Raw genomic sequence first — 24001 nt, forward strand, 5'->3', positions numbered from 1 at the left:
TGTGTGGAGGATGCTGCTATAATAGTCATCTATCTCCCCGTGGCTTTGTTCTGCCTTCACTCTCAAACTTACCTCTCCATCATTATGATTCTTGCCAACTATACAGTATGTATGCAGTGCAGAGAACCACACTCTCCTTAGGGATTTTTTGGAAATGCAGGAAAATCTCCATCTGAAATATGTATAAGCAGGTCGAGGGGGAAAAGGGGGCACATTAAAATGCAATCGATATAGTGCAGTTGTTTGACTTCAAACTATGTAGCATCAACACAGTGATGCATTGGGCAGCATTTTTTAGGTCCCTGTGTACATGTGCTCAGTAAAATCAATACTGAGCATTTAATTCCTTGCTCCTCAGAGCTGAGGAAAAAGTTTGTAGATTTAGCTTATTGCAGAAAATCCTGTGCTTACAGAGTTTGTATATGTTTCTTATATATTTACACATGTCCATCATAATGTTCTAAGCCCCTAAACACTTAAAACTCTTAAAGTTTGAATGGATGCCAAACAAAAATGAAATGTTTATTACAGATTTATGACAAGGAAAACTTGACACATGATGCACATTAATCTTAATAATCAATAATCTTAATCTCAGGTGGTGGCATATACTGTAGATTTGATATCTCCCCCTAAAATTCCCCTCTCCCCCCTCAAAGAGACAAAAATAGGTCTATGGTGTGGAGGAGGTTAAAGAGGCTTGAATACAGCTTTTATAATATCATGCATCTTATTTCTAGAGGCATCACCGCAGTCTTATCGATTTTGATAATGTGATGTTTGATGTAATGCTTTAAAGCATCAGGATGTATATTAAGTCTATTGTCATGTAATACTGGCTACGCTACATGTTAAGTGCTCTTACATCTTGCAACCTTTTCGGAACTATATCTTAACAATGTTAGAGCACCAACTCATTGAATTTCGGGTGCATTTAAATGTAATTAAAAATGTGATTCTGTCCAGTTGAATATGGTCATAGTTATATGGTTATATATTAGGGGGGCATTAACGTGATGACCATCGGTCCGACAGATGGATTTTCTTAAGTGAAAGAAAAAAAACCTCTCACTTTCACACTCACGACACGGCACTTCCATCTCTCTCTGTCTCCTTCACTCATACTCACTTGTCAGATTTCTCGCTCTTGCTCTCTCTCACTCACAGGCTCACCGACACATAATTGTGTGTTTTCACAAAGGGGAGAGAAGGAATGTGAGCCGCAGGCGAGCAATGTGTGTGTGCTGTGTTCCCTCGCAGTAATCAATAGATACCGTTGGAGCGGACAGGGGATAAATTAGAACACAGTGTACGTTGGGATTTTTATTTTGATGTTATTACGTGACATTTGTGCCAGTGCTGTACACATGAGATGAAAAAATACTGCTTTGCAGATATGACAAATATTATCTTTAATGCCAAAAATTGCTCTTGTTTTTAAGTTAGCAATGAATTGTAGATGTGTTTTTAATAGGAGCACTTACATAACATTTTACAGTTGTGTTAGGGTGTACTGTCGGCCATAGTGGAAAGAGTTACAGCACATCCATGTTAGTGTGTAATGCAGCTTTTCCTGTGATTTATATATTGGCCACCAAGGGAATGTTAGCCATGTGACCTAGATATACGAGGATGGCACAGTTTCGCCAGGTGCTCAGGGCACAGCAGTCTCCTTGTTTTTCTTCCGGCACAAACCTTTGAGCACTTAAATATTTTAAACGCTTCTGAAAGTTTGATGGGTGCATGGATGGCAGTGACTGCAGGAAAGTGCCAGAAGAGAGGATTGTTGCTGAGGGCGGATGTACTGTATGTTACTATAGGCCTGGAAAACATATAAGCGGTTTGTGGAGGAAGCAATTACTTTATCATCAGCTGGTGGTCAGAGAAGTAATCAACCATCCTGATTAAACATCTTTGATCACTTGTGAAGAAAAAATGGCTTGCAGCCTCTCACATTTGCTGCTTTTCTGGTTTATCAGTGTAAATTGAATATCTAACTGTCGGTCGGACGAAGGAAGCAATCGTAAGACGTCACCTTGTCTCAGTATTTTCTGACTTTTTATCAGCTATAAGTAGAACGGATGAATCAGAAAAATAATTGGCAGATTAATTGATAACAAGAAATATATTTGCAGCCGTGTACTAATACTTGGTGTATCTCAGTTTTTCCCTCTGTCAGTCTTCGAAAGTGGATTGCACAGTGTGGAGTTTGAAAATGCATTAAATTCAAACATTACAAACAGTAATTAGAAGATTGAAATTATAAGAAGTTTTCACATCTCTAAATGCGCATGCAGAAACTTATAAAAGACAAAAACTACTGCAATGAAAAATTGAAATATGTCCCAGCTGCACTAATTTAACTGAACACTGGTGTGCAAAAAGGTTATAATATTTTGTGTTTGTTGTGAAGTCAGTGATGCGTCTGATTTAAATTTTACATTTCGTGCTTTTAGCTTTCACACAGAATAGCTGTGAGTGTTGTCTTTATAACAATCTATTTTTTAAAAACATGTGCAGCCTTACGTGAACATATATTATGCATTGTTTATTTGACTTCATTAGCAATTATCAAAGTCAATAAAGAATACATTTCTTAGACACGTAGTTATATTCGATACCAATCGAGTCTTTCATTTGAAACCAGGTTGTTACTTACGACTGACGGATCTAAGAATATTTTTCTTGTCAGAAATGTCTGGAGCACAGCAGCTGGAAGAAATAAAGGAATCACATAGGACTTTTCAAAGCTAAGACAGATTGAGGTGCTGTTGAATTGGGGGCATTAAAATTTCAAAGGAGCTAATCAAACTGTTATCTTTTTTTTCTAACCCAGGAGACACAGTTTGAAGGGATGATACAGTCTCCGAATGACATAACACAACCTTCTAGGTATTACATAACAGCTATGGTGAGATCTATTTAGTGGAAAGCTACGTTCACACTGCAGCTGGAAGTGTCCCCTTCTGATTACAAGTCTGTCCTGTGTGACACAGGTCCAATGTTTTCTGAGTGATCTTTTGTTTTTGGTTTTTTTCCTTCTGAAACAAAGTCTGGTCCCAAATCTGCTTCACATCAGATGTAACTCTAGTCTGAAGTGTCAGATAGGAAGTCATGTGGTTTTTATCATCTCTGTCCATGGGACAGCTCATTGTCCATCTGGCCAGAAAAAAAAACCCACTGAAGACGACTTCGGCATGCAGCCAGTGGAGAGATAACAATATCACCATCTTTAACTAATGAAATCAGTCATGACCCAGTCTTATTGTCAGAATTAGGAACAGAAGTTTGTAGCTTCAAGTCTTTGTGTAGTGAGACTGGATATGTTGGATTTTTAGATGTGAAGAACTCACGATCATTAATCATTCTTTTGTTCACAGTTGACCTATCTGTACTCTATAGAAACCCATTTACGAGAGTGTGGCGAAGACAAAAAAATGGGATCGTGTTATTGTATTGAGAAACCTTATCAAAAATAATGTATTTAAAAATAATGAGAAGCTTTCTTAAAATAATAACTTAATTTCTTATTATTATGGGGGGCAACAGGAAAAGGTGGGGCAAACAATGTTATGTTTTCCTCTAAAAAATGTCCTTTGGCAACATAGTCACACTGTTTAAGCAAGTCTTATTGCAAAAAGGTGCAATGGATATGGCACATAGTTTATGCCATGTGTGGGTGAAGCATCGCGCCCAGATTGGCTTCCCTTTCTTTCAGGCGCATTTCCTGTCAGGTTAGAGCTTGGGGGCAGGAAGCTCTGACTGCCGCTTATACTGGGTTAGTTTGTTTTTAACTGCAACAGGTAGCTGCTGGATTGGTTTTTCACACCCTTGCATCATTCTCAGCAAGGCTGCCATAAATGCATTCATGAGTAATACATCTTTGTTCATTTTCTGGTAAGTGAAACTGTATGTGAAATTAGAAACCTATAGATGGAAAAGTTATGGTAAGATTGTGTGCTTAGTATAGTTGATTTCATGTTATACGCTTATTTTACAGTTTGTTAAATGCGTTTTCAGTGACGTCTCTAATAACCCCAATTTTTATGCACTCTTTTCCAGTTATCCAGCTGTGTGTGAGTTCCTACAGAGCAATAACCTATTATCAATTATTCGAGCACATGAAGCACAAGATGCAGGGTATGTTATCCCCAAAAACACACATATTTGCACACACAAAAAATCCACTCTTACAGACATATGAACAAGCTCATGCTTTTTTCTTTACCTCCTGACAACCATGAAGCTACCGGATGTACCGTAAAAGTCAGACCACTGGATTCCCATCCCTCATCACCATCTTCTCTGCACCAAACTACCTGGATGTTTACAACAACAAAGGTCAGAAAGTCTCTTCATTTTGATTCAGTTTAAGTTTCATTTGTAGTTCTCTCATGTCGTCCATTTAACGCTTTAATACAAAACAGAGAACAGTTCATCAGAACAAAATCTTTACTTAAAGATTAGGGTTATACATGTGAGGGCCATTGGCAAAGGCAGGGAAATCATTCAAGAAACAAATCTGTCAAAAACCACAGAATCAAACACAAGGAAAGAGCCTGAGAGCTTGAACACACAATCACAACAGCAACAATGTGGCAACTGAGTGGAGGAAACACTGAGCTTTAAATACACAAGGGCTAATTACTTACTACACACAGGTGAGTGAAACAACACACATGTGAAATACATGAGGTAATCAGCAAAGGTGGAAAAACTCGGGGAGTAAAAGTAGCACTAAACACAAGGAGAAGAAATTTCACAATAAAACAGGAAGTGGATACAAACACATGAACACACACGGCAAAATATTGCAGTCTTTTTTCACTTGTGTTATATTTCTGCACAATAACAATCACAGAAAACAATTATATGATTAAGAGTGATATTAGGCTGGATAAAATGTATATATTCTTGTTGAAAACCATGTATTACTCCCATACATCGTATAATTTAAATGGCTACTTAGAGAAGGCAGACAGGACTTTCGACATAAGCTTATTGTTAACTTACATTAAATGCTAAAACAGTGAAACCTGGTGCTGTGAAAGAGATGTGCCCTAATTCCAACATCTCTGCAGCACCTGCATCTCTGGCATTTTAACTGCATCTGGGTTAGACTTCATAAAAAATGCCTCACACCGGACAGAATGACTGCTCTGAGCTCCTCTGACTTATAGATTTAAATGGTTTTTCAGAGCACAAACTGAGTGTATGGGTTAATGTATCTGCATTTAGCTTGCAAGCAGGCATAAGAATGCATCAGGGAGCCCCCGTTTGTTTGTGTTCGCAGATCTGTGTCTTGGTTGCTATGGGCTCTGGGAGATGGAAAGCGTGGGAGGGACTGTCGGCATCGCTGACTATCTCCATGTGGCTTTATCCCTCTTGATGTAACAGTGTCAGCAAACCCTGGCCTCAGCTAGGCCATCTAGTGGTTGAATATCTCATTTTCTGCTCCATCTCACACACACTGCTGTACACAAAAATATAAAACTAAGTGACATCACTGAATACATTTAAAGAGGGGAAACCTAGTTGTCCAGATAGCAATGAAATGACCCTGCACAGTGCACACTATAAAAAGAGTCATGTTTGAGTACTGTGCAGTCTTTCATTACTCTTTTTGTAAAAAAGTAAATGCCAATTAAATAAAACATCTGTCTATTAGATATTTCTTAAAGTAGCGTAATCTTTTTAAGAGCAGGCTATTAAGGGGATAGGATGGTGTAATTTTACTCGAATGTCTGTCTTCTGCTTCCCCAACAGCTGCTGTACTGAAATATGAAAATAATGTCATGAACATCCGACAGTTCAACTGCTCCCCCCACCCCTACTGGCTGCCCAACTTCATGGATGTCTTCACCTGGTCTCTGCCATTTGTTGGAGAGAAAGGTACGCATTTCTCAAGCATTTTCTCACTCATAATCTGTCAAGTGCGTTCAATACAACACCGCATGCTAATCTGTCAATCTGTCATGTTTGTAGCGTATTGCTCAATGACCTCACCGCTTCTCTCCACTCTGTTTCTGCCGCAGTCACAGAAATGCTGGTGAATGTGCTGAGCATCTGCTCCGATGATGAACTCATGATGAATGATGAAGATGAGATCTTTGATGGTAAGAGGTTTTGTAAATAATGATTCAATAATTTGTTGTTTATATTTATCATTAGTGCATTGTGGGTTCATTTCAGACTCCAAACACAACACTGGTCAAGTAGGCAATATCACAACATGTGCACATATCTGAAATGGAAACAGAGTAAAACAAATATATAATATAAATTATATTTAAATTGAAATAAACCGTGTCTTACACATATTTTCATTTTTAAAAGGTTTTCTATAATTCCAGATCAAAACTTGAACTTTCCATTTCAAATTTTTTCAGTCTTCATCAAATTAGCAAACCTTTTGGCCTTGATCTGGCTCCATACTTATCCACTAAAACAAGACCCTTCATGAATTTAGATCTGCGCACCTGAGCTGGATTTTGGGCTTTGTTTGTGCCAGATTTGTCTGAAAGTTTAACTTCTTTTGCTCACCAACAGATGTGGTTGAAAATCAGGTGTTAAATCATTTTCTTTTTAATGTGCTTCTAAGACGGCATCGCCTTTAAACACCAGCTTAAATACAAAAAATTGTCATGTGATCTTGATGTGTTAATATGTAAAACAGCAGCTTATCAAGATAAAGATCTGTGCTGTATTGCATTACATAACTAAGACAATATTTCTTGCATAAGATAAGCCAGTAAACACAATTTCTGATTCATGACATACAGGCTATGATGATAGAACATATAATATAAAGTACAATAAGGTATAAACACATCCAGACGAGTAACACTGTGTGCTGGAGAAGAGGTCATGTAAGAGACGGAAAGACAGAGTCTGAACACTGGAACATTGTCACATGGGCTTGTAATGACAGTATCTGATGCATGACAATGGCCTATAATAACAGTATGTGTTGCAATAAATGGGACTGAATCATCACAGTACCTTATGCATCAGGAAACACATATTGTATTTGTCATAGGGCCTTACAACAAGTTTCTCATGCAATATATAGGCTTATAATGATGGCATCCATTGTATCAGGGCTTTCTATGATGACAGTATGTATGACTGTGTATTTCTTTGCAGCCAATGCAGCTGCAGCGCGTAAGGAGGTGATCAGAAACAAGATCCGTGCTATTGGGAAAATGGCCAAAATGTTCTCAGTTCTCAGGTAGACTTTATGTTTTTCTGTGTGAATGCGAGTCTGATTGTACATTCTCAAATGCTGAAACTATGTATTCCTTTGTGTTGGTGTGTAGACACACTGTTGTCAAAATGGGGGCATCAAGTCTTTTTTCTCCACTTTGTCGAGGGTTTGGTGAAGTTTCATGACCTGTTTGCCTGCCTCTGTTTCCTGCAGAGAGGAGAGTGAAAATGTGTTGACGCTTAAAGGCCTGACGCCCACTGGCATGCTGCCGAGCGGGGTTCTCTCTGGAGGCAGACAGACACTGCAGAGTGGTGAGTACAAGGCGCAGCATAAAGCCTTTTCTCTACCCTTGACTCCATCTTTTTTTGTTTCATTTCTTCCCCACCATCCTCAGTCCTACCATTGGTCTTACACCTATCTCTCTGTCTCTCTCTCTCGCTCTCTTTCTGACTTATAGAGCTGGATTTATTTTTTAGGCTCTATGTTGACATTTAAAGGAATACTTAACCCCCAAAATGCTATACAAATCACCATTTGTATATCAGTTACTCCTTGAACCTATCTTGAATTCTTGAAGAAAATTTTGTTTTTTCACATGCCTTCACGGTTAACAAAGAATAGCAGAACTGGGAAAATTATTGATGAATTTGAGTGATGGGGTTCATGTTTAGCAACAGAAAAATATATATTGAATATACTCACAACTGTTTAAAAACTCTCACACTACTTATGCTCAGCACTTCCCAAACTTAACCTTTTAAAACACTTATGCATAAACAGCCCATGCCCTCTACTCGTCCATGCCTGACACTGTTTATGCGAAATTATCTAAACAGCAAAATTATAGCCGAGCAGATGACTGGATAAATTAATTATTCTGCATGAGTTGTCTGAGAGTAAACAGATGTTTTGATATGGATCCCTACTAATTCAATTCATCAAGAATTTTCTTTAGTTTTGGATTATTGGTATACCTTCAAGGCATGCAGGAAAACATTTTTTTTTCAGGAACTGCAGGTAAAACTGGGTGAGTAACTGATACACAAATGGGCATGTGGGCTATGAAGTGCTCCTTTAAGTTAGTTTAAGAAGCGCAAAAATCCCGACTAGAACTGTTTTTCAATATTTCTGCCCACATTAAAACATTACAGCAGTCACATAATACAAATGTAAGACCTGCCTCATAGATTCCATCATAGTACCGAACAAAGATCCCTTCTAGATCCATGCCTCGACTATAACCATTAATTCACACATAAACTTGAAGCTGCATTAAGCAATCTTTCTGTAGGTGGCAGAACTCACACCAACATAGTCGTATCAGCTTACCAAGTTGTTACAGCAAATGTGTTAGCCTACAAATGCCCACTTACACATCCAGCAGACACACAACAACACATGAATCCAATGTCATCCCCAGTTTTTACTTTCTCGTTTGTTATTCACTCACTTTTTAGCAAGAGTTCAATACTGATTTACAGTGGGATTGGCAGGACAAGCGATTTGTTTTAGTGTTAGAAGTGTTTTCAAATAAAAGTTTTTCCATCTCTAAGCCCATCGTCGTGCTTGTGCACAAAACCTTGGTGGGATCAAAGACTGATCACTACTGCTGTGCTGACAGAAAGTAAATTTTACACTGACTTCAACATTTTTGCATTTTTGAAATCCTCGGTCCTCTTACATAAAATCTATTACAGCCTCAAGTCAACCTATTACTCTTTCTGTCTCAATATATCCATCCAACTCTGTCTCTCTCTCTCTCTCTGGATCTATCTTTTTTATTTTTCATACCTAACCCAAGACTGACACTAATTCTCTCAGTATTAATGCATGGCATTCCTTGGTTGGCCTGCATTGCCAGTGAACATATGTCATCTGGCCTAACACGAGCCGCCTTGTTCGCTGGGGCTGCATTTTACATTTGCATGGCTTTATCAGGAGTAACCTGCTCCCCTCCTCCCCCCCTCAGCCACCATTGAAGCCATTGAAGCCATCGAGACGACTGATGAGGACGGAGAAGGTAAACATGTGCCCCATCTTCACCCCTCTCGACATATTTTCAGGGTTTCCTGCTACAGAGGCCACCTGCCACTAACACTTCATGCACACAACAACTCACACAACAGTAACTCCATCAAGCAACATTTCATAGGACAGTTTGATGCTGCTTTGGCTGGCACTTTACTTTGCAGTACTATTGATTAAAACTGAAAAAAACCTAACTACCTTTGATTTTTAATCTTAGAGACCATGAGTTGAAATGAGATAAATGGTTATTTGTAATGTAGGGTGAGGATTTTTTATCTTGTGTTAATTGTTTTCTAATTGGTGCCTGAGTATCTGAAGGGTGAGAAGCTGATGAGAGATCATGCTCTTGTCCCTGTTCAGTCAAGGAGAATTTACTGAGGGGGGAGGGAACTGAGGGGATAACATGCACACTTAATGCACTCCTGACCCAGGTTGCTCCATGTGCATTAATCTCCTCTAACTCCACCCACTGCCTATACCAACATAGAGAGGCGTAGTACCAACAATGACTGTAGCAAACATTTGGAATTGGTCATTACAAACTGAACGAAAAAGAGGGGAAATTGCTGAATAAAGAAAAGAACAGCTTTTTACAGCAAGTTCATGATAAATTAAAACACTGCAAAGTCAAGTGCTGCTAAGAGATGCATGACTACAATACTTCATTGTTTTTTTGGTTTGGCTTGTAAATGGCCTCCATCTGGTTCCAAAAAAAGTGTTGCATGCACAAGAACAAGAAACAGACCAGAGCATCGACATTAAATATGCATCCTGAAGCCTGAGTTCCTCGTGATATGTCTGAGGTAATCATCGCTCGCTAACCAAGGAGGTTCAGGATTGGACAGCAATTTACAGCAGCAAAACAAATATACATACGTTAATTTACATGTATATCTTATGTGGAATAAGCAGCAGGATGGTAGAAAGTGAAAAAGAAATGTTTTTTTCTTCACCGTGATAGGTAAGATAAGTGAGGAGTCTGAGATGGCTGAATATTTATGTGTTTGGATCATTTAGAAAAAATGAAAAGCTTCAAGTCATGATACAGAACACTGCAAACATCTTATACTTGGTGGGAGATGTGATAATTTGAATGTGTAAAGCAGGATATCATTTGCAGATGGGTAAGTTTTACTTGATGAAAGACTCTACACATGCCAATCTGCACCACCTTTAGGGAAGAAAGCAGTTTATACCTGCAGATAGCATGTCAATGTTGCCTCCTAAAAACTCTTAAAAAAAGGCAAGGACTGTTTCAGCTCAATGACCTTGGTTTTTAATAGTGTTTTTGTGGCAAAAAAAGTGTTACAGCTGGTGTTACAAGGAGTCTTTGAAGTGTCAAATTGCAGCAGCCTTTAATTTACATATTATCAGTGTAAGTTGCAGAGATACTAACCACCACTCTACCATATACAGGAAGTATGTAACCATGGCCAAACAAATAAACTAGAGATTATCTTGCGATTGGACCCCTGCAGCTGTGATTCGGACTCAAAACGAATGTGTCGGGGGTAAAGTAGGGGGGACATTCTTCTCTTCTTCCCGACCCCCTACTTCCGGCTCCCTTGCTCAGACTGCACCCGTCTTTAAACTCAGCCTCCATTTGATCTCAACTACAGACCTGTAAAATTTCCTGTCTGCAACTTGCACGTTTGCAACTTTATCACATTAAAAAAAATCTGTCTATAGACAGCCACCTGGCAAAATAACTCAAAATACTTCTGTGGTACTTCCGCAGCAATCGGTGTCACCATTTTGCCAAACACAAGCACCTTTTACACTGCCTGTGTGAGGCAGGAATGTTGCACTGTTATGCTGCCTCGTCTTCCTGAATAAAATATATGATTGTGGAATGAGGGGACAGAGTTGTCTCGCCTTTAAGCCCACAATAGAGGAAGTGTAACAGCACTTATTTATGTAAAAGGAACAGTCGGCAGAATGCGACCATGGGCGGCACGACGTGCATCGATGTGATCTTTTGACAGCATGTGTTTGGCCCACTGCAGGAGATTTAAAAAGCAGCTAGCAGCAGCTAACTCAAAGAAATCAGCAGACAAAAATGTCCACAAGTCAGGGAGACAATGAGGACGAGGAGCTCTTTACCCTCCGAGCAGAGGACAAGATCAGCGGTCAGTTAACAGGGATGGTAAATAGTTGCTATTGCCATGTTAATGTCATTGCTATCATTGAGAAAGCGCTGCCAACACGTATCTTACATGTCACACTAGAGGCAGACGATTTTGTTTTAAACGTCACACCTCTTTTGGTTCGCACGATGCCGCACGATTGAGACTTTGTAGTGACCCTTTGGTATAATCTCTGCATAAACAGGACTACAGACTCACAGTACCAGCCTTTGCAACATTGATGCAGCTAGAAATCACCTCATATGTTCCTGAAATAGGCTATTTGTTCCTAATTACACTTGATCCACTGAACATACACAATATGAGATGATATGAGGAATATTCTTAAACTTTGGCATTACGAGGTGAGCCTGATCCCTTAATATGTGTTCTCTCTTTCCAGCTATCCGCGGGTTCTCCCCTCAGCACAAGATCACCAGTTTTGAGGAGGCCAAGGGCCTAGACCGCATCAACGAGCGCATGCCCCCTCGCAGGGACGGGGTGAACCATGTGGGTCACTCCATGGGGAAGATGAATATGTCCGAGGCAAACGGCACGGATGACAACAGCAACATCCAGTGATGTGCTGTTGGAGCCTCAGAACCGTGCTGCTGTTGCGCTGTGCAGCGAGACATTGCCAAATCGGGAATTCAGGCCTCAGAACATAGAAATAAACCAGGCCCACAGACAGAACATGAAAATCTGCAGCAAATCTAAAAATGGGCGAAAAAGGTCATTTTTTTCATGACAGTATGTCATCGCACAGTCGGGGGAGGGGGCGGGGTTCACAGCAGAGGGCGGGGGTAAGGAGAGGCCAGAAGGCTGCAGCTTGACTGAAGAAGTGTGGTTGAGAGTTGTTTCTGCCTGTTGTTCCCTTTCTCAGTTCAATTACAGACTGAATTGTTGGGTGGGGGTTGTGTTGTTCTGAGTGGTGACAAATGTCTGCTCCTTCATTACAGGGCCCGACAGAAGACATAATCGCAGTATCCATGCCACACAAATCGTTTTACTGTTTCATGAAGTGTTTAATATGAATCACTCACAAATTCACATCATGAGGGAAAAAAAAAAAGAATCTTGTTTACCTACATGTTTTGCTAGTATTAACAAGTCACACCACTTTGTGAGAAAGAAAGCTAAATGTGTACCTCTTTAAACTTGCAGTGCAATCTTACCAGTGGACTTGAATTTATTGATTTACCTTGTAGTAAGATGCAGTCATTCTGCAAGAGAAAGGGAGCAGGGTGAAAGCCACTGCAGACATCAAACTCCTCCTCGGATGTGTTTCAATACTTTCCAGCACCGCTCCTTTCCTCTTCTCCCTCGTTATCAGTCATCTCCTAGCAAGAAATAACTTGGAGGGGACGAGGGAAGAAAGGAAGGGGAGGAAAGGAGCATTTGGGAAATTTGGTTTCACTGTAGGTACTTCAGCATCACAGATTAACCACCAAGATCTAAAAATGCCCCTAGAAGGAGCACACTATCCCATATGAAGATGCAACGTCATCAACGTCCATAGGGAAATCTCAACGGGTTATATTTTTACCCAGACCATCCTAAAAATAATTTCCTTCCTCGCCATTAAGTAGTTCACATCAGAGAAGCATGGCATTTAATCGAGCTATACCTCACACACTTTTCTGGGAAGTATACACTTGAGCATCCTACGCAGCAGGAGGCTTTTCTCGTCTCTTTTGCATCGCTATGACCGGCAACAAAGCGGCATTAACACGAGTTTCTGGACCACAGAGGAAAAGAGAAGAACTTTGGGACATGCCCTGCTGTCACACACTACCTGATTATTTCTCACCTGCTTGTTGCTGAAGAGAAAGAAATAAAAGAATATGTGCAGTCACTCAAGTATACGTTAGCGCCCTTTGAGTTTTTGCACTTTCTGCTGTGCTGCAAATTCTATGAGATTTCATGCCTAAGAGCTACACAAAGTACTATATCAGAGTGAGAAGGAAATTCTACAAATTTGTGGAAGCTTACAAACTGAAATTTTTTTTTGTTTAAAGAGTATTTAACAACCACACTCCATTGTGTCATTCGGACAGCTTAAAAATCACCCAGAAAATTCATTTAAGGGATTTGAAGAATGTATCCTGATCAGAATTAAGTTAATTAATGCTTCTTTTGAGAACAAATTTGATTTATTTGTCACTAAACAGATTAACTTGAAGTTGTCACTTGTACTTCCTTCATTCAAACTGTGCACAGTGTAGACCGTTTGGTTTATTAGTCCACCTATAGTGCATCAAAATGTGTTCACTCCATATCATTTTTTGAACCATTTTTTAAAATGAAATTTAATCTTACTGTGCAATACAGTGAAGAAACTGAAAGAAAATTAATTCTAATGTCCAAATGACTCATTGAGGGAGAGAACATGAATTAAAACAGGACAACTTCTGGTCCTCGCAAAATAAATAATTTAGAAAAGACAAAACCAGTGAAGCGCCAACCTCAAGCGACACTACCACATAAATTTCTAGAATTTCCTTTCATACATTAATATTTTTTCTACTTTATATTTCATCTTTCTATTTAATGATAAAGATATGTGAATTAAGGATGGACAAAAAGTGATTTTTAACACAGCATCTATGGTATGGAACGCATCAATGCATGCAATTAAGTTCCTAATTGTTATGTGAGATTATAATTGTGATAGTTGTGTTTCAAATAGTAAACTTGAATTAATTTATTTTTGAATTACATTTGTAGTTTTATTTGTCTTGTTTTATAAATTTTATAAATAGGCTTCCTTTGATTGTTTTTGTCCATTTTTATTTTCGTTCTGTTATTTATTACCACTGCTTTTAATTTTATATTGATTTATTGTATGCAGAGATGCCCTTCTAAGGTGTGAAGCCTTGTGTTTATTATTATTTTTTTCTGTTGTACTGATGTACAGAAAATGTTCAATAGTGTGAATGAATATAATCTCAGTGAAAAGCAACTTTCAGGCTGCCAAAGCATGATAGCATGGTTTTCAGATGTAAATGACTCGGACACAAAGAAAATCATGTGTCGCACTTACATTTAACAGGAAACATTGTACTCTGGTTATATTTACTGCTGATATTATTATTGTTACAGTTTAGCTTATGGTTATTTTCCTTCCTCTGTTTCCGGTTCTTGTATGGTCAACATGCATATTTCAACAAACAAATATAATGGATTTTATCTTGCAACATTTTTTATTATCTATGGAAATATGTTTTGGCATTTGACTTCCTAAATGATACACACATTGTAAGCATGCCCTATGGGACAAATCACATTTTTTTACTCTTGAATAAAATATGCATGAACAAATGTGTTGCAAAGTTTATAAATCACTGATGAAAGCATTTACACTAATTTTGAAGTATTCACCCCTGAAGAAGTAAATGTCTTACCTGTACAGTGTAGCCAGGAATGGATTACTGAGGGGCCTACCAGGCACAGGCCCAGGGGCCCAAAGTGGCAAAGCCCCCTCTAGCCTTCACTTGCAAGATGACATTCACATTAACTCGTACTGAATAGGAAGAGACTCAGAATGACTACAAAGAGACACAAAAAGACCACAAAGAGATGCAAAAGAACAACCAGACACAAATAACTACAAAAACAAAACAAAACAACCAAAAGGAATACACAATGACAACAAAAGAGCACAAAATGACCAAAAATGCTGAAATTTCCTCAAGAGATACAAAAGCATCTCAAGGAAACACAAAATGACATCAAAATGACACAAAATGACTACAAAAAAGGAACAAAACAGCCGTATGTAACCACAAAGTCTGTGTCTTGCTCCTTAATAGGAGAAGTGTTGGGGCCTAATGCATACCTGTGCCAGGGGGGCCATTGTACCATTATGCACTCACGAGTATGGCAAACCAAGACCATTTAGGGACTGTTCATTATTTATGATAGGGGACTGGGTGGTGTGAAATGGGGGAGGCACAAAATCTAGGGAGGGTCATGCATTTTCCCCAGTCACTCAGGGAGGCTGAAGGAAAAATATTTGTATTTATGTATTTTTAATATTTGTAGTCATCCAGCCACCATCAATAATAATCATCATAATAATAATAATTTACCTTAAATATTATCTTAAATAGATATAAGCTAACTACGCTGTGTTAAGGATTTATAAGTTGGTTAAATCATATATTTATAATAAAAAAATCTATTACATGCCTGCTGTCTTCTCATTTTGTCACTGCAGTCCAAGGCAGCGTCGTACCACTTAAATAAATAACTCACCCACTCATACAAAGGTTACTATGTCCATGTTAGAGATCCATATTATCCTCATTCATGGACACTTAAACGCACCGCAGGAGTGTCGGAGGTATGTCTTAAATTGACAGACCATGAACGCTGCAGCAGCCTCACTACACCTGCTCATGCTCCTCAACCGTCACAGTGTTTATTGGTTTTCTAAGCACCGTTAGCTAATACACAGGAAGGATATTTGATTAGAAAAGTAACTTGCTTACTTAAGTGACTTATGTCCAAGTTAATATAATTTCGACTCAGTATTAGGGCGGCTTTCTTCAGATTTCCACTCCACCGGATGTGACGTCGTGTCTCCGCCTCTTGTCCATCATAGTGCACTTGGGGTCCAGCTTTATTTAACAGGGTGGCCTGTCAAACACCGCTACAAAGACAGAAAACAAAAACAGTCCACCTTTCAAACTGCCAGCTTTTAAAAAAATGGCCCAGCTGCAGGCCTATTTGCAACATGACAACAACCGCCATCGTCTGCTAATCGGATAGCTCGACTGCACCTAGCTAACGTTACGCAGCTGTCTGAGCTAATCGGCTACCTACCGTTAGCTGTAGCGGCTCGCTTTGCCATATGATACTGACGCACATTGCACAGGGACAGACCTCTACAAAAAGCCACAGGACCAGCAAAACAAACCCCGTGACGCTGAAATGGACAAGGAAGAAGCGGACCGGCTGATAGAGAAGGCGAAGCTGTGTTTACGGTCCGGACGGAAAGATCGGGCGCTGCAGCTGCTATATGAATCCCAGAATATTTACCCCAGCACCCGGGCCAGAGGTAAAATTAGCTGACGCACATTCTGCAATGGCACTCTGACAAGCTAACGTTTGTCAGCTAGCTACCTTAACTCAACTGTAGAAATGTATTTACGGTTGCCAGGATGGGTGTAGTGAAATGCTATTTATAGACCAAATTGTGCTGTCTAGCTGAAATACTTAATGTCTGCATAGGTTGCATGTTGAAATTTCGGGCCGTTGAGGGCTCCCTTCCCCCGTGCACTTAGCAGACAACCACAGACTGTGAGGCTGTGTACTGTGTCTCCATTTGCCTTATGGCTTTTGCAGTATTGGCATAGATTACTTTAAGCTGTTTGAAGACAATGTGCATGCACTTAAATGCCACATGGTCCATTTATACAGCACTTTGCATTAGGGGTGGACCGATATTGTTTTTTCAGGGCCGGTACCAATATCGATTATTAGTAGTTAGTGAGATGTTTGGAACTGATATGCATTTACAATAAAAAAAAATTAAAATCTTCTCTGTCCACATTTAGAATTTGGAATATAACAATGTCCAACACAAAATTTTGTTTAAAATGCCTCTATATAATTGTTTCCTCAAAACAGAAACTTTCAACAGTATATACAGCAAGTTCCCTGCATTTTTTTTAAAATAAAGTCAAGTGAAAATTTAAATTTAAAAAAATGAATGAATAAAAATAGCTCCCTCCCATGCTAACACTTTCTTTGATCTTATTAATTTATTATTTTTTATAAGCAATCATTAAAATGAAATGTTGATACAAATAAAAAAATGCCAAATATCGGACCTAATGATCGGCCAGGCGGATGAGCTGTCTACCCCTCGTTTGCATACCAAGGGCAAGGAGTGAAAAACTTTCAATGTGCAATGCAGAGTCAGTGTCATTCTACTCATGTATGGAGGGAAGAGCCTAAATACACTACTTGGGAAACATGAGCAAATGCTCTCATACACAGCACAAGGAATCACAGAATAATTCGAGTGTAAAAATTATAGAAATCAAATACTATGGCCTTAAGCTTCACCAGATGGGAGATTTTGCAGTTGAAGAATTTCCATCATGATTTTGTCTCATAACTTACACTTTTCTTGTTCAAGCTTTTTCCGTTGTCTTACACCTAAAATAGTTAAATGACATCAGTCATTGTGTTCTTGTTTTGTAGTGCTGATAGATGCCATAGTAAGGAATGGAGGCACCTCTGCTCCACAAGAAAACCACATGCCTCCGCCGAGCGGCTGGAGAGACGAGGACTTTGGAAACGACGAAACAAGTCATGCGAGTGGTAATGAAAAGAAGAGCTACACCGAGGAGCAACGGCAGGGTGTTCTCAGGTACACATTCATTCTTTTACACTTGTTTTTGACACTCACACAGCGACAGACTGACCACATCCACTGTTTGTCACTCTTTAATTTGGCTGACTTACGTGCTCTGAATGACCTCTCTGTTAATGGAGTTACTGATTTGAGCTGTTCCGTTATCCCCAAGACGACCACAGAAACGCTAACTGAGAAGTCAGTTTGATCTTTCAACCAGGCTATCCTAAGTTACGACATTTACTTCTATCTTTGCAGGTAGATATAACACTGACGTCCAGATGGAACTCTCAGTAAACATGTATTGTTGTGTGAGGAGTATACATACTAAATACCCTCCACATACATGTGAAAGAGACTCTAGGCTTGTGTTTTGACATCCATTATGTCTTGTCATTGCAGGATAAAGAATTGCAAGGATTTTTATGAAATTCTCGGTGTCCCCAAAAATGCCAGCGATGAAGAGTTGAAGAAGGCGTACAGGAAGTTGGCCCTCAAGTTTCACCCCGACAAGAACTTTGCTCCAGGAGCCACAGATGCTTTCAAAGGTACGAATTTAGGAAGAGGAGGAAAGACAAACTGTATATTTTTATTGTCTGTTGTCACTGCATCTTAAAGAAAGAGTCTTTTTTTTGTGGCACTGATTTAAACATGTTGCTGAGTACTGGAAAGGAAATGCTTTTCCCCCAGTTATCACCAGCAGAGTCATTGGTCAAGGTCAGTTTAAGAACTACGCCCTCATGCTGTTAGTGTCATGTTTAAATAAACTTAAGCAGAGTACAGGCTTGAGGATGGTCCATGCAGTTTTACCAGTTTTTATTTATTCTTTGTCGAGCTTTCTGTTTATTTGTGCCTGGAGCTTTTAAACGGTGAGGCACAGGGGACGTGCAGAGGGAGTAACACGAGGCAAAGATGAGGTGAAAGGCACACGTGCAGTGCATGTAGATGTTCCAACAACAACGGAAAGTTAGTTACTGTCTTTTGGCTGGCTGATTTGGCCCATTCACTACCAACACAGTCAGCAGATTCAGCCTACAGAGAGGATTTAGGTACCTGTACACCTACAGCAAAAATAATACTCCTTCTTGGAGCCATAACTCAGCTCCAGAACTTATATTCCAAAACAAAACTGGCCACCCTCCGGTTCCTAGACCAAGTCTCTATGGTGTGAGCTATGCCGCCCCCAGTCTTATTTTATTTATTTTATTTTAAGGATTGCATCCCAGTGAATTATATTTCGCTCTGCCCTGACTAAATATTTCCCTCCTCCCCCCACAGCAATAGGCAATGCATATGCAGTGCTGAGCAATACAGAGAAGAGGCAGCAGTATGATCAATACGGAGATCAATCTGCAGCTTCGAGTGCACCCCAACACTCCAGCCACAGTCGCCATGGATACCACCGAACCTTCCACAGAGACTTTGAGGCTGACATTTCCCCCGAGGAACTTTTCAACATTTTCTTCGGAGGAAGATTTCCCACAGGTGAGCGGATGTTGCACGTGAATGCCTGATCGGACGGAAGTGCTGGGTCAGTAATATTATCTAATGCGTTATTGTGGAAGTGCTGACGGTAGAACTGTGTGTGTCTCTGTGCAGGAAATATCCACGTGTACACCAACCAGGGAGCCTCCTACTCTCAGTTCTATCAGCCTCGTCGTCGACGTGCTTATGAGAGGCGCGAGGAGGTGGTGGAGGAAAACCAGAGTCAGGTCAGTGACTCACAGAACATAAAGGCAAATCCCTGTTAAACAACAACAGATATGGCACTGTTCTAATCATTAACATGCACTGGAGAAAAAGCCTTTTTCTTTTAATGAGGCATTTTTAACACAGCTGCAGCCCTCCGTAATTTGCACGTTTCATGTCATTCATTTCATCTCCTTGTAACTGAAGTGCCTCTATTGCTTCGTGGTTTGCTTCAAAGACACAGAAGTACTGTGCTGGCATGAATCAGTGCAGCCTACATGCAGTATTATATGCTTTGTAATCTGTGCTGATTTTATCTTCCCACAGAACACCTTCACAGCGCTCCTGCAGCTTCTCCCTGTGCTGGTGCTAATCCTCATATCAGTGTTTACTCAGATGATGGCCACTAACCCGCCCTACAGTCTCTTCTATAAGCCGTGAGTCTGTCGTACCATTAACCTCACTACAGTCTGTGACATTTTAGGAAATCCTCAGCTTCCACCGTAGTCGACGTCATAGTTTCGCTGAATACATTTTAACCATGCGTTTTTGGTTTCAGGGCCATGGGGCTGGTGGTCTCTAGAGAAACACAGCACATGGGTGTACCGTACTATGTGGATAAAAGTTTTGAGAAGGAGTACCGTGGAGCTGCGCTGGATGAGCTAGAGAAAACAATTGAGAGCGACTACATCGAACACCTGCAGAGCAGCTGCTGGAAAGAGAAACAGCAAAGTAAGCGAGCACAGACGCACGCTTATTTGGCTTAGACTCAGGAGTCTGGTTTAGTTATGGTTCAAGTATCACTGACTTTGATAAAGCTAAAATCTTCATTTGTACAAAGCCTTTTATTTTGCTTACTACCCAGACCAATGACTGTAAAGACTTCCTCCCACTGAACAAAAAAAGTGAGGCCAAAATATTCTGCGTACAGCTGATGTCATAGTCTACTTAGTAGACCATCTCCGCAATTTTCGAATTCCAGCTGTTTGGCTGTGAGCACACAAATTGATATACTCAGCTGTTAATTAATAAGCATTAAATAAGCAGTTACAACCAAACTTTTCCAAAAAAATTAAACACCCGAACAAACATCAGGGTGATAAGAACTACTTAAAATGACAGAAAGCATCTTTTGGGGAAATTTGACACTTACTATGATCTTTTAGTTCAGCTTATGGCCCATATATTAACATGGAGGTGGAAGGGCTTATGATCTAAAATGCAGGCAGCCAGCAGCGGATGATCGAGATGTTTTGGCTTCACTTTGGGGGAGCTGTCACGTCGTCCCTCCTTATTATGTGGTTGATGGTCCTGACCTTCAAATTTACATTGCATTCAGTTGATCACGGGTAAAGGAGTAGTGCAACATTTTTGGGGAATATCATTATTCGCTTGATAGCGGAGAGTTGGATGATAGGATTGATACGAATATTAATTTAACACTATAGCCAGCAGCTGGGAACGGTTACTTCCTTTGAGGAAGTAACTACAATTACATGATACATCTTTTGTTCGTTCTTTTTTTTTTTTCCAGAATCAGACTTGGCAAACCTTGGACAACTGTACCGGGACGAACGGTTAAAGCAGAAGGCAGAGTCAATGAGGCTGGACAACTGTGAGAAACTGCATCGATTGGTCGGACGTCAAAGAGGCAAATGAGGACAGTTTGAGAGGAGAACGTGTTTCTTTACAGACTTTACAACAATGCATTTTATTAGGGGGGAATCTATCCAATCTGGCCACTTTGTAAAGAAATCTCTTTTAGGTACAGCGCAGTCAGTGGCAGGTCATGCCGCTGGAAACAATGTGCCTTCTCTCCTCTTTGATGGTAGAAAACTGAGTTGCATGTCAGCTGCCAACCCTGACTGTGGTGTCAGCGTCAAGTGCAAACTCACTGTGGCAGTGTGTATGATGTCTCCGAGCCTTTAAACTTTCTTATAGAAATGGCATGACATAAGGGGTCTCCCTTTGGGGTTATGAAGGCAGTAGTATGTTCACACATACATGTTTTAGGTTTTGTAGTTTACCTGTATTTATTTTTGAATGTTTTTGTGTTCTCGCTGAAATTTTAGGTGTATTTATTTAATAGTTAATAGAGTGAATGTTGACTTGAGCATCTTGGCTCATGTTTTTTTCTGTTGGAAGTAATGAAGTACAGTGACTTTAATAATACTGTAGTTTTTGGACAAATTTGAGAGCTTCTGTACTGTGAAATGACAGAGGCCCTTTTATTTATAACAGATAAATCAGACATTAGGAAGGACTGCAATGTGATTTATACTGTGGTTAATCAAGCTATTTGATCTCTAGCACTAAAGCAATAGGGGGCACATTAGAGTCAAATTTTACAAATCATAACCACATGTTATAAAAGGTTGTACTTGCCAAAAAAAAAAAGAGTCGTCCCTCACATTAGAGCTCTCCTGCACTACTGCTTGCATAGGTGTTTATTTCATTGGCCATTAATCTTCTGCCATTTAAGAAGTATAGTGTTTCAGCTTCAGGTATAGGTTTGAAGTTTAAGCCTTCGAAAGGACTGTTTTGCAAATTTCAAAGAAGTGATTTTGATGTTACAGACAAGAGAGTCGAGTTCAACCAAAAAGCCCATTCACAGTCTTGCACATTGTTGACGCTCAGTTGTGAGCAATATCTGTATGGTTGTCAGGCCTTAGATGGCATGCAATACCTTCTTTTCCAAAATGGTGCACAAGCGTAGATGATTTCGTTGTCAGAAAAATGCTATTTGGCTCATATTTTATAACTGTTTTGTAAATTCTGCACCTTTAATTTACAGTGATGTTTTATAAAAGTTTCAACTTTAATGAAATGATCAATATAAATTGTGTTTAGAAATTCTATTTAAAGCTACAGTAGGTAACGTTTATTTAAAAAAGAAAGTACTATTTGCTGAAACTGTTACTATATCTTGACAGTAGTACATGAGACAGATAATATGTGAGAAGATCATGGCCCTCTGGCTCCTCCTTGTCCTGTAGAAGATTGAAAGTGAAAGCAAGATTCGCATTTGTTGTCTGTTTACTTATCTTTGCCGTGTACGCTGTTGTTGGCTGCGCAGCATGCACACAAGCACTGACTGACTCTGTGTTAGACTCATCCTGGCTCTGATTGGTTGTTTCTGTTCAGGCACAGTGGAATCTTGCAAATGCCATTAGGAGCTCTAGAAGGAAGCAGAGGAACATGATTTTTTCACATATGATCTGTCTCATGTACTACTGTCAGGGAATAGTAACAGTGTCAACAAAACTAACGAAATGTTATTTTATAAAAATTACCTATTGCACCTTTAATATCATCCCCCACAGCTAGGAACCAGAATTGTGACTTTTCCCTGTCAGATCTTGTCATGAGTAGGACGCTAACTTTGTGAACTTGTTGACTTTGATTCTCCATTCAAACCCTATACAGACGTCGATACTTGTTGCTGTGCACTAAGACTGCCAAACTGCCTTAGCTGTTCTCATACTTGCGAAATATTCAGGTTCATCTCAAGCACTTTTAAGTTAATATCTAAACTTGTGTTCCCTATTGTTACTGTTGCATGCACCCTTGTGAGAGACTGTTTTATTAGTTACGTATTTTTTTTTTTCGGCGAACACATCCTCATGACTGCTGACACTAAATGTTGATCGATTAGAATATTCAGGTCCACACTGTAACTGAAAAACATGTAAAACCTTGACTGTGATACACAAACATCAGGTTTTGGTATCAGTCGGTGTGGTAGTGCACATGAGCAACGCTGCAGAATTCAGTTTTCAGCCAAATGTACCTGAAAATTAAAGATGTAACCAGAACATTTGGTTTTGTCTGATGTGTTCATTTTAAAATTGAAGGTGGTTTGACTTTTTGAATAGTTAAACTTGTTTGGTCACATCATTAAAGAAAGCAAATGCAGGTTTATTTGTGAGTTGCAGAGTTTCGGATATATCAGCTATAGCGATGTCTTCCTTCACTAAAAAGCCGAGTGCCGTCTAGAAATCTGAAGGGCCAATATTTCCAACTCTCAGCAACTCACACCAAAACAATCTAGGTTGATAAATATAAAAAATATCAATACAGGTAAGAGGAAAAGTATGTACTTTTGTTGGTGCCAATTAGAGACGTATATATTTAACAAAAAGAACATAAGGTCAGTAGATGCCATCATGATAACATGAACACAATGTGTTTGCTCGCCCAAAATAAATGAGCAACTGCAAAATGGCAAAAAGTGGCATCCTGTACATGAGTTAGCTCTGGTTCAGTAATAGCTATAAATATGTTTAACTGATCAGGTCGATCGACAGGTCATTGAACATGACTAAACAACAGCCAAATGAAAAAACCTTCCTTATTATTGGTCCTGCACCAGAGTGGGAGCTTTGTGGAAGATTCTGTGTCCTGCCTTTGCGAGGTCGCTGTGTAACAACAGATCAGAAAACTTCTGGGACACAACACTGTTTTTCTTGTAATGCTTACGTAACAGCTTTGAGCCACGTGGCCACTTCTGCTTTTACTCCACCCTGAGAAAATCTGCATGCTTTTTTTCCTACTGATACAAAGTGACATCAAGCACTAACGCCA

General features: G+C 39.6%; 2 protein-coding genes and 1 long non-coding RNA gene across 7 annotated transcripts in view; 2 read left to right on the top strand and 1 right to left on the bottom strand.

The window, feature by feature from the left end:
* ppp3ca (protein phosphatase 3, catalytic subunit, alpha isozyme) overlaps positions 1-12139 on the top strand; it is a 28745-nt gene extending 16606 nt beyond the window's left edge. The window contains exons 7-14 of one of the 2 annotated variants that reach the window (XM_042499820.2): positions 4063-4140; positions 4247-4341; positions 5767-5892; positions 6036-6116; positions 7147-7231; positions 7421-7518; positions 9177-9227; positions 11765-12139. In XM_042499820.2, coding sequence (XP_042355754.1) covers positions 4063-4140; positions 4247-4341; positions 5767-5892; positions 6036-6116; positions 7147-7231; positions 7421-7518; positions 9177-9227; positions 11765-11943 — 793 coding nt within the window. In that variant the 3' untranslated portion in view covers positions 11944-12139. The remainder of the gene's footprint in view (positions 1-4062; positions 4141-4246; positions 4342-5766; positions 5893-6035; positions 6117-7146; positions 7232-7420; positions 7519-9176; positions 9228-11764) is intronic. The other variant, XM_042499821.2, reaches the window with a different exon arrangement.
* LOC148187320 (uncharacterized) lies at positions 4854-15994 on the bottom strand. Of its 4 annotated transcripts, XR_015778875.1 has the most exons (5): positions 15855-15994; positions 14766-14884; positions 12563-12715; positions 6007-6244; positions 4854-5473 (listed from the first exon to the last, which is right to left on the bottom strand). It is a non-coding gene; the product is annotated as an uncharacterized LOC148187320 (long non-coding RNA). The 4 variants fall into 4 exon arrangements; XR_015778876.1 differs by lacking the exon at positions 6007-6244; XR_015778873.1 differs by lacking the exons at positions 4854-5473; positions 6007-6244 and adding an exon at positions 6905-7414.
* dnajc18 (DnaJ (Hsp40) homolog, subfamily C, member 18) lies at positions 15984-23232 on the top strand. The gene is made up of 8 exons (XM_042499619.2): positions 15984-16423; positions 17575-17743; positions 18131-18276; positions 19007-19213; positions 19328-19440; positions 19745-19854; positions 19977-20149; positions 20952-23232. The coding sequence occupies exons 1-8, from the start codon at positions 16297-16299 to the stop codon at positions 21074-21076; spliced, it is 1170 nt and encodes a 389-aa protein (XP_042355553.1). The 5' UTR covers positions 15984-16296; the 3' UTR covers positions 21077-23232.
* Positions 23233-24001: the final 769 nt, after the last annotated feature.

This window comes from Plectropomus leopardus, chromosome 15 (genome assembly GCF_026936395.1).
Source record: "Plectropomus leopardus strain MGB_pleo_1.0 chromosome 15, ASM2693639v1, whole genome shotgun sequence".
Lineage (NCBI taxonomy): Eukaryota > Metazoa > Chordata > Actinopteri > Perciformes > Serranidae > Plectropomus > Plectropomus leopardus.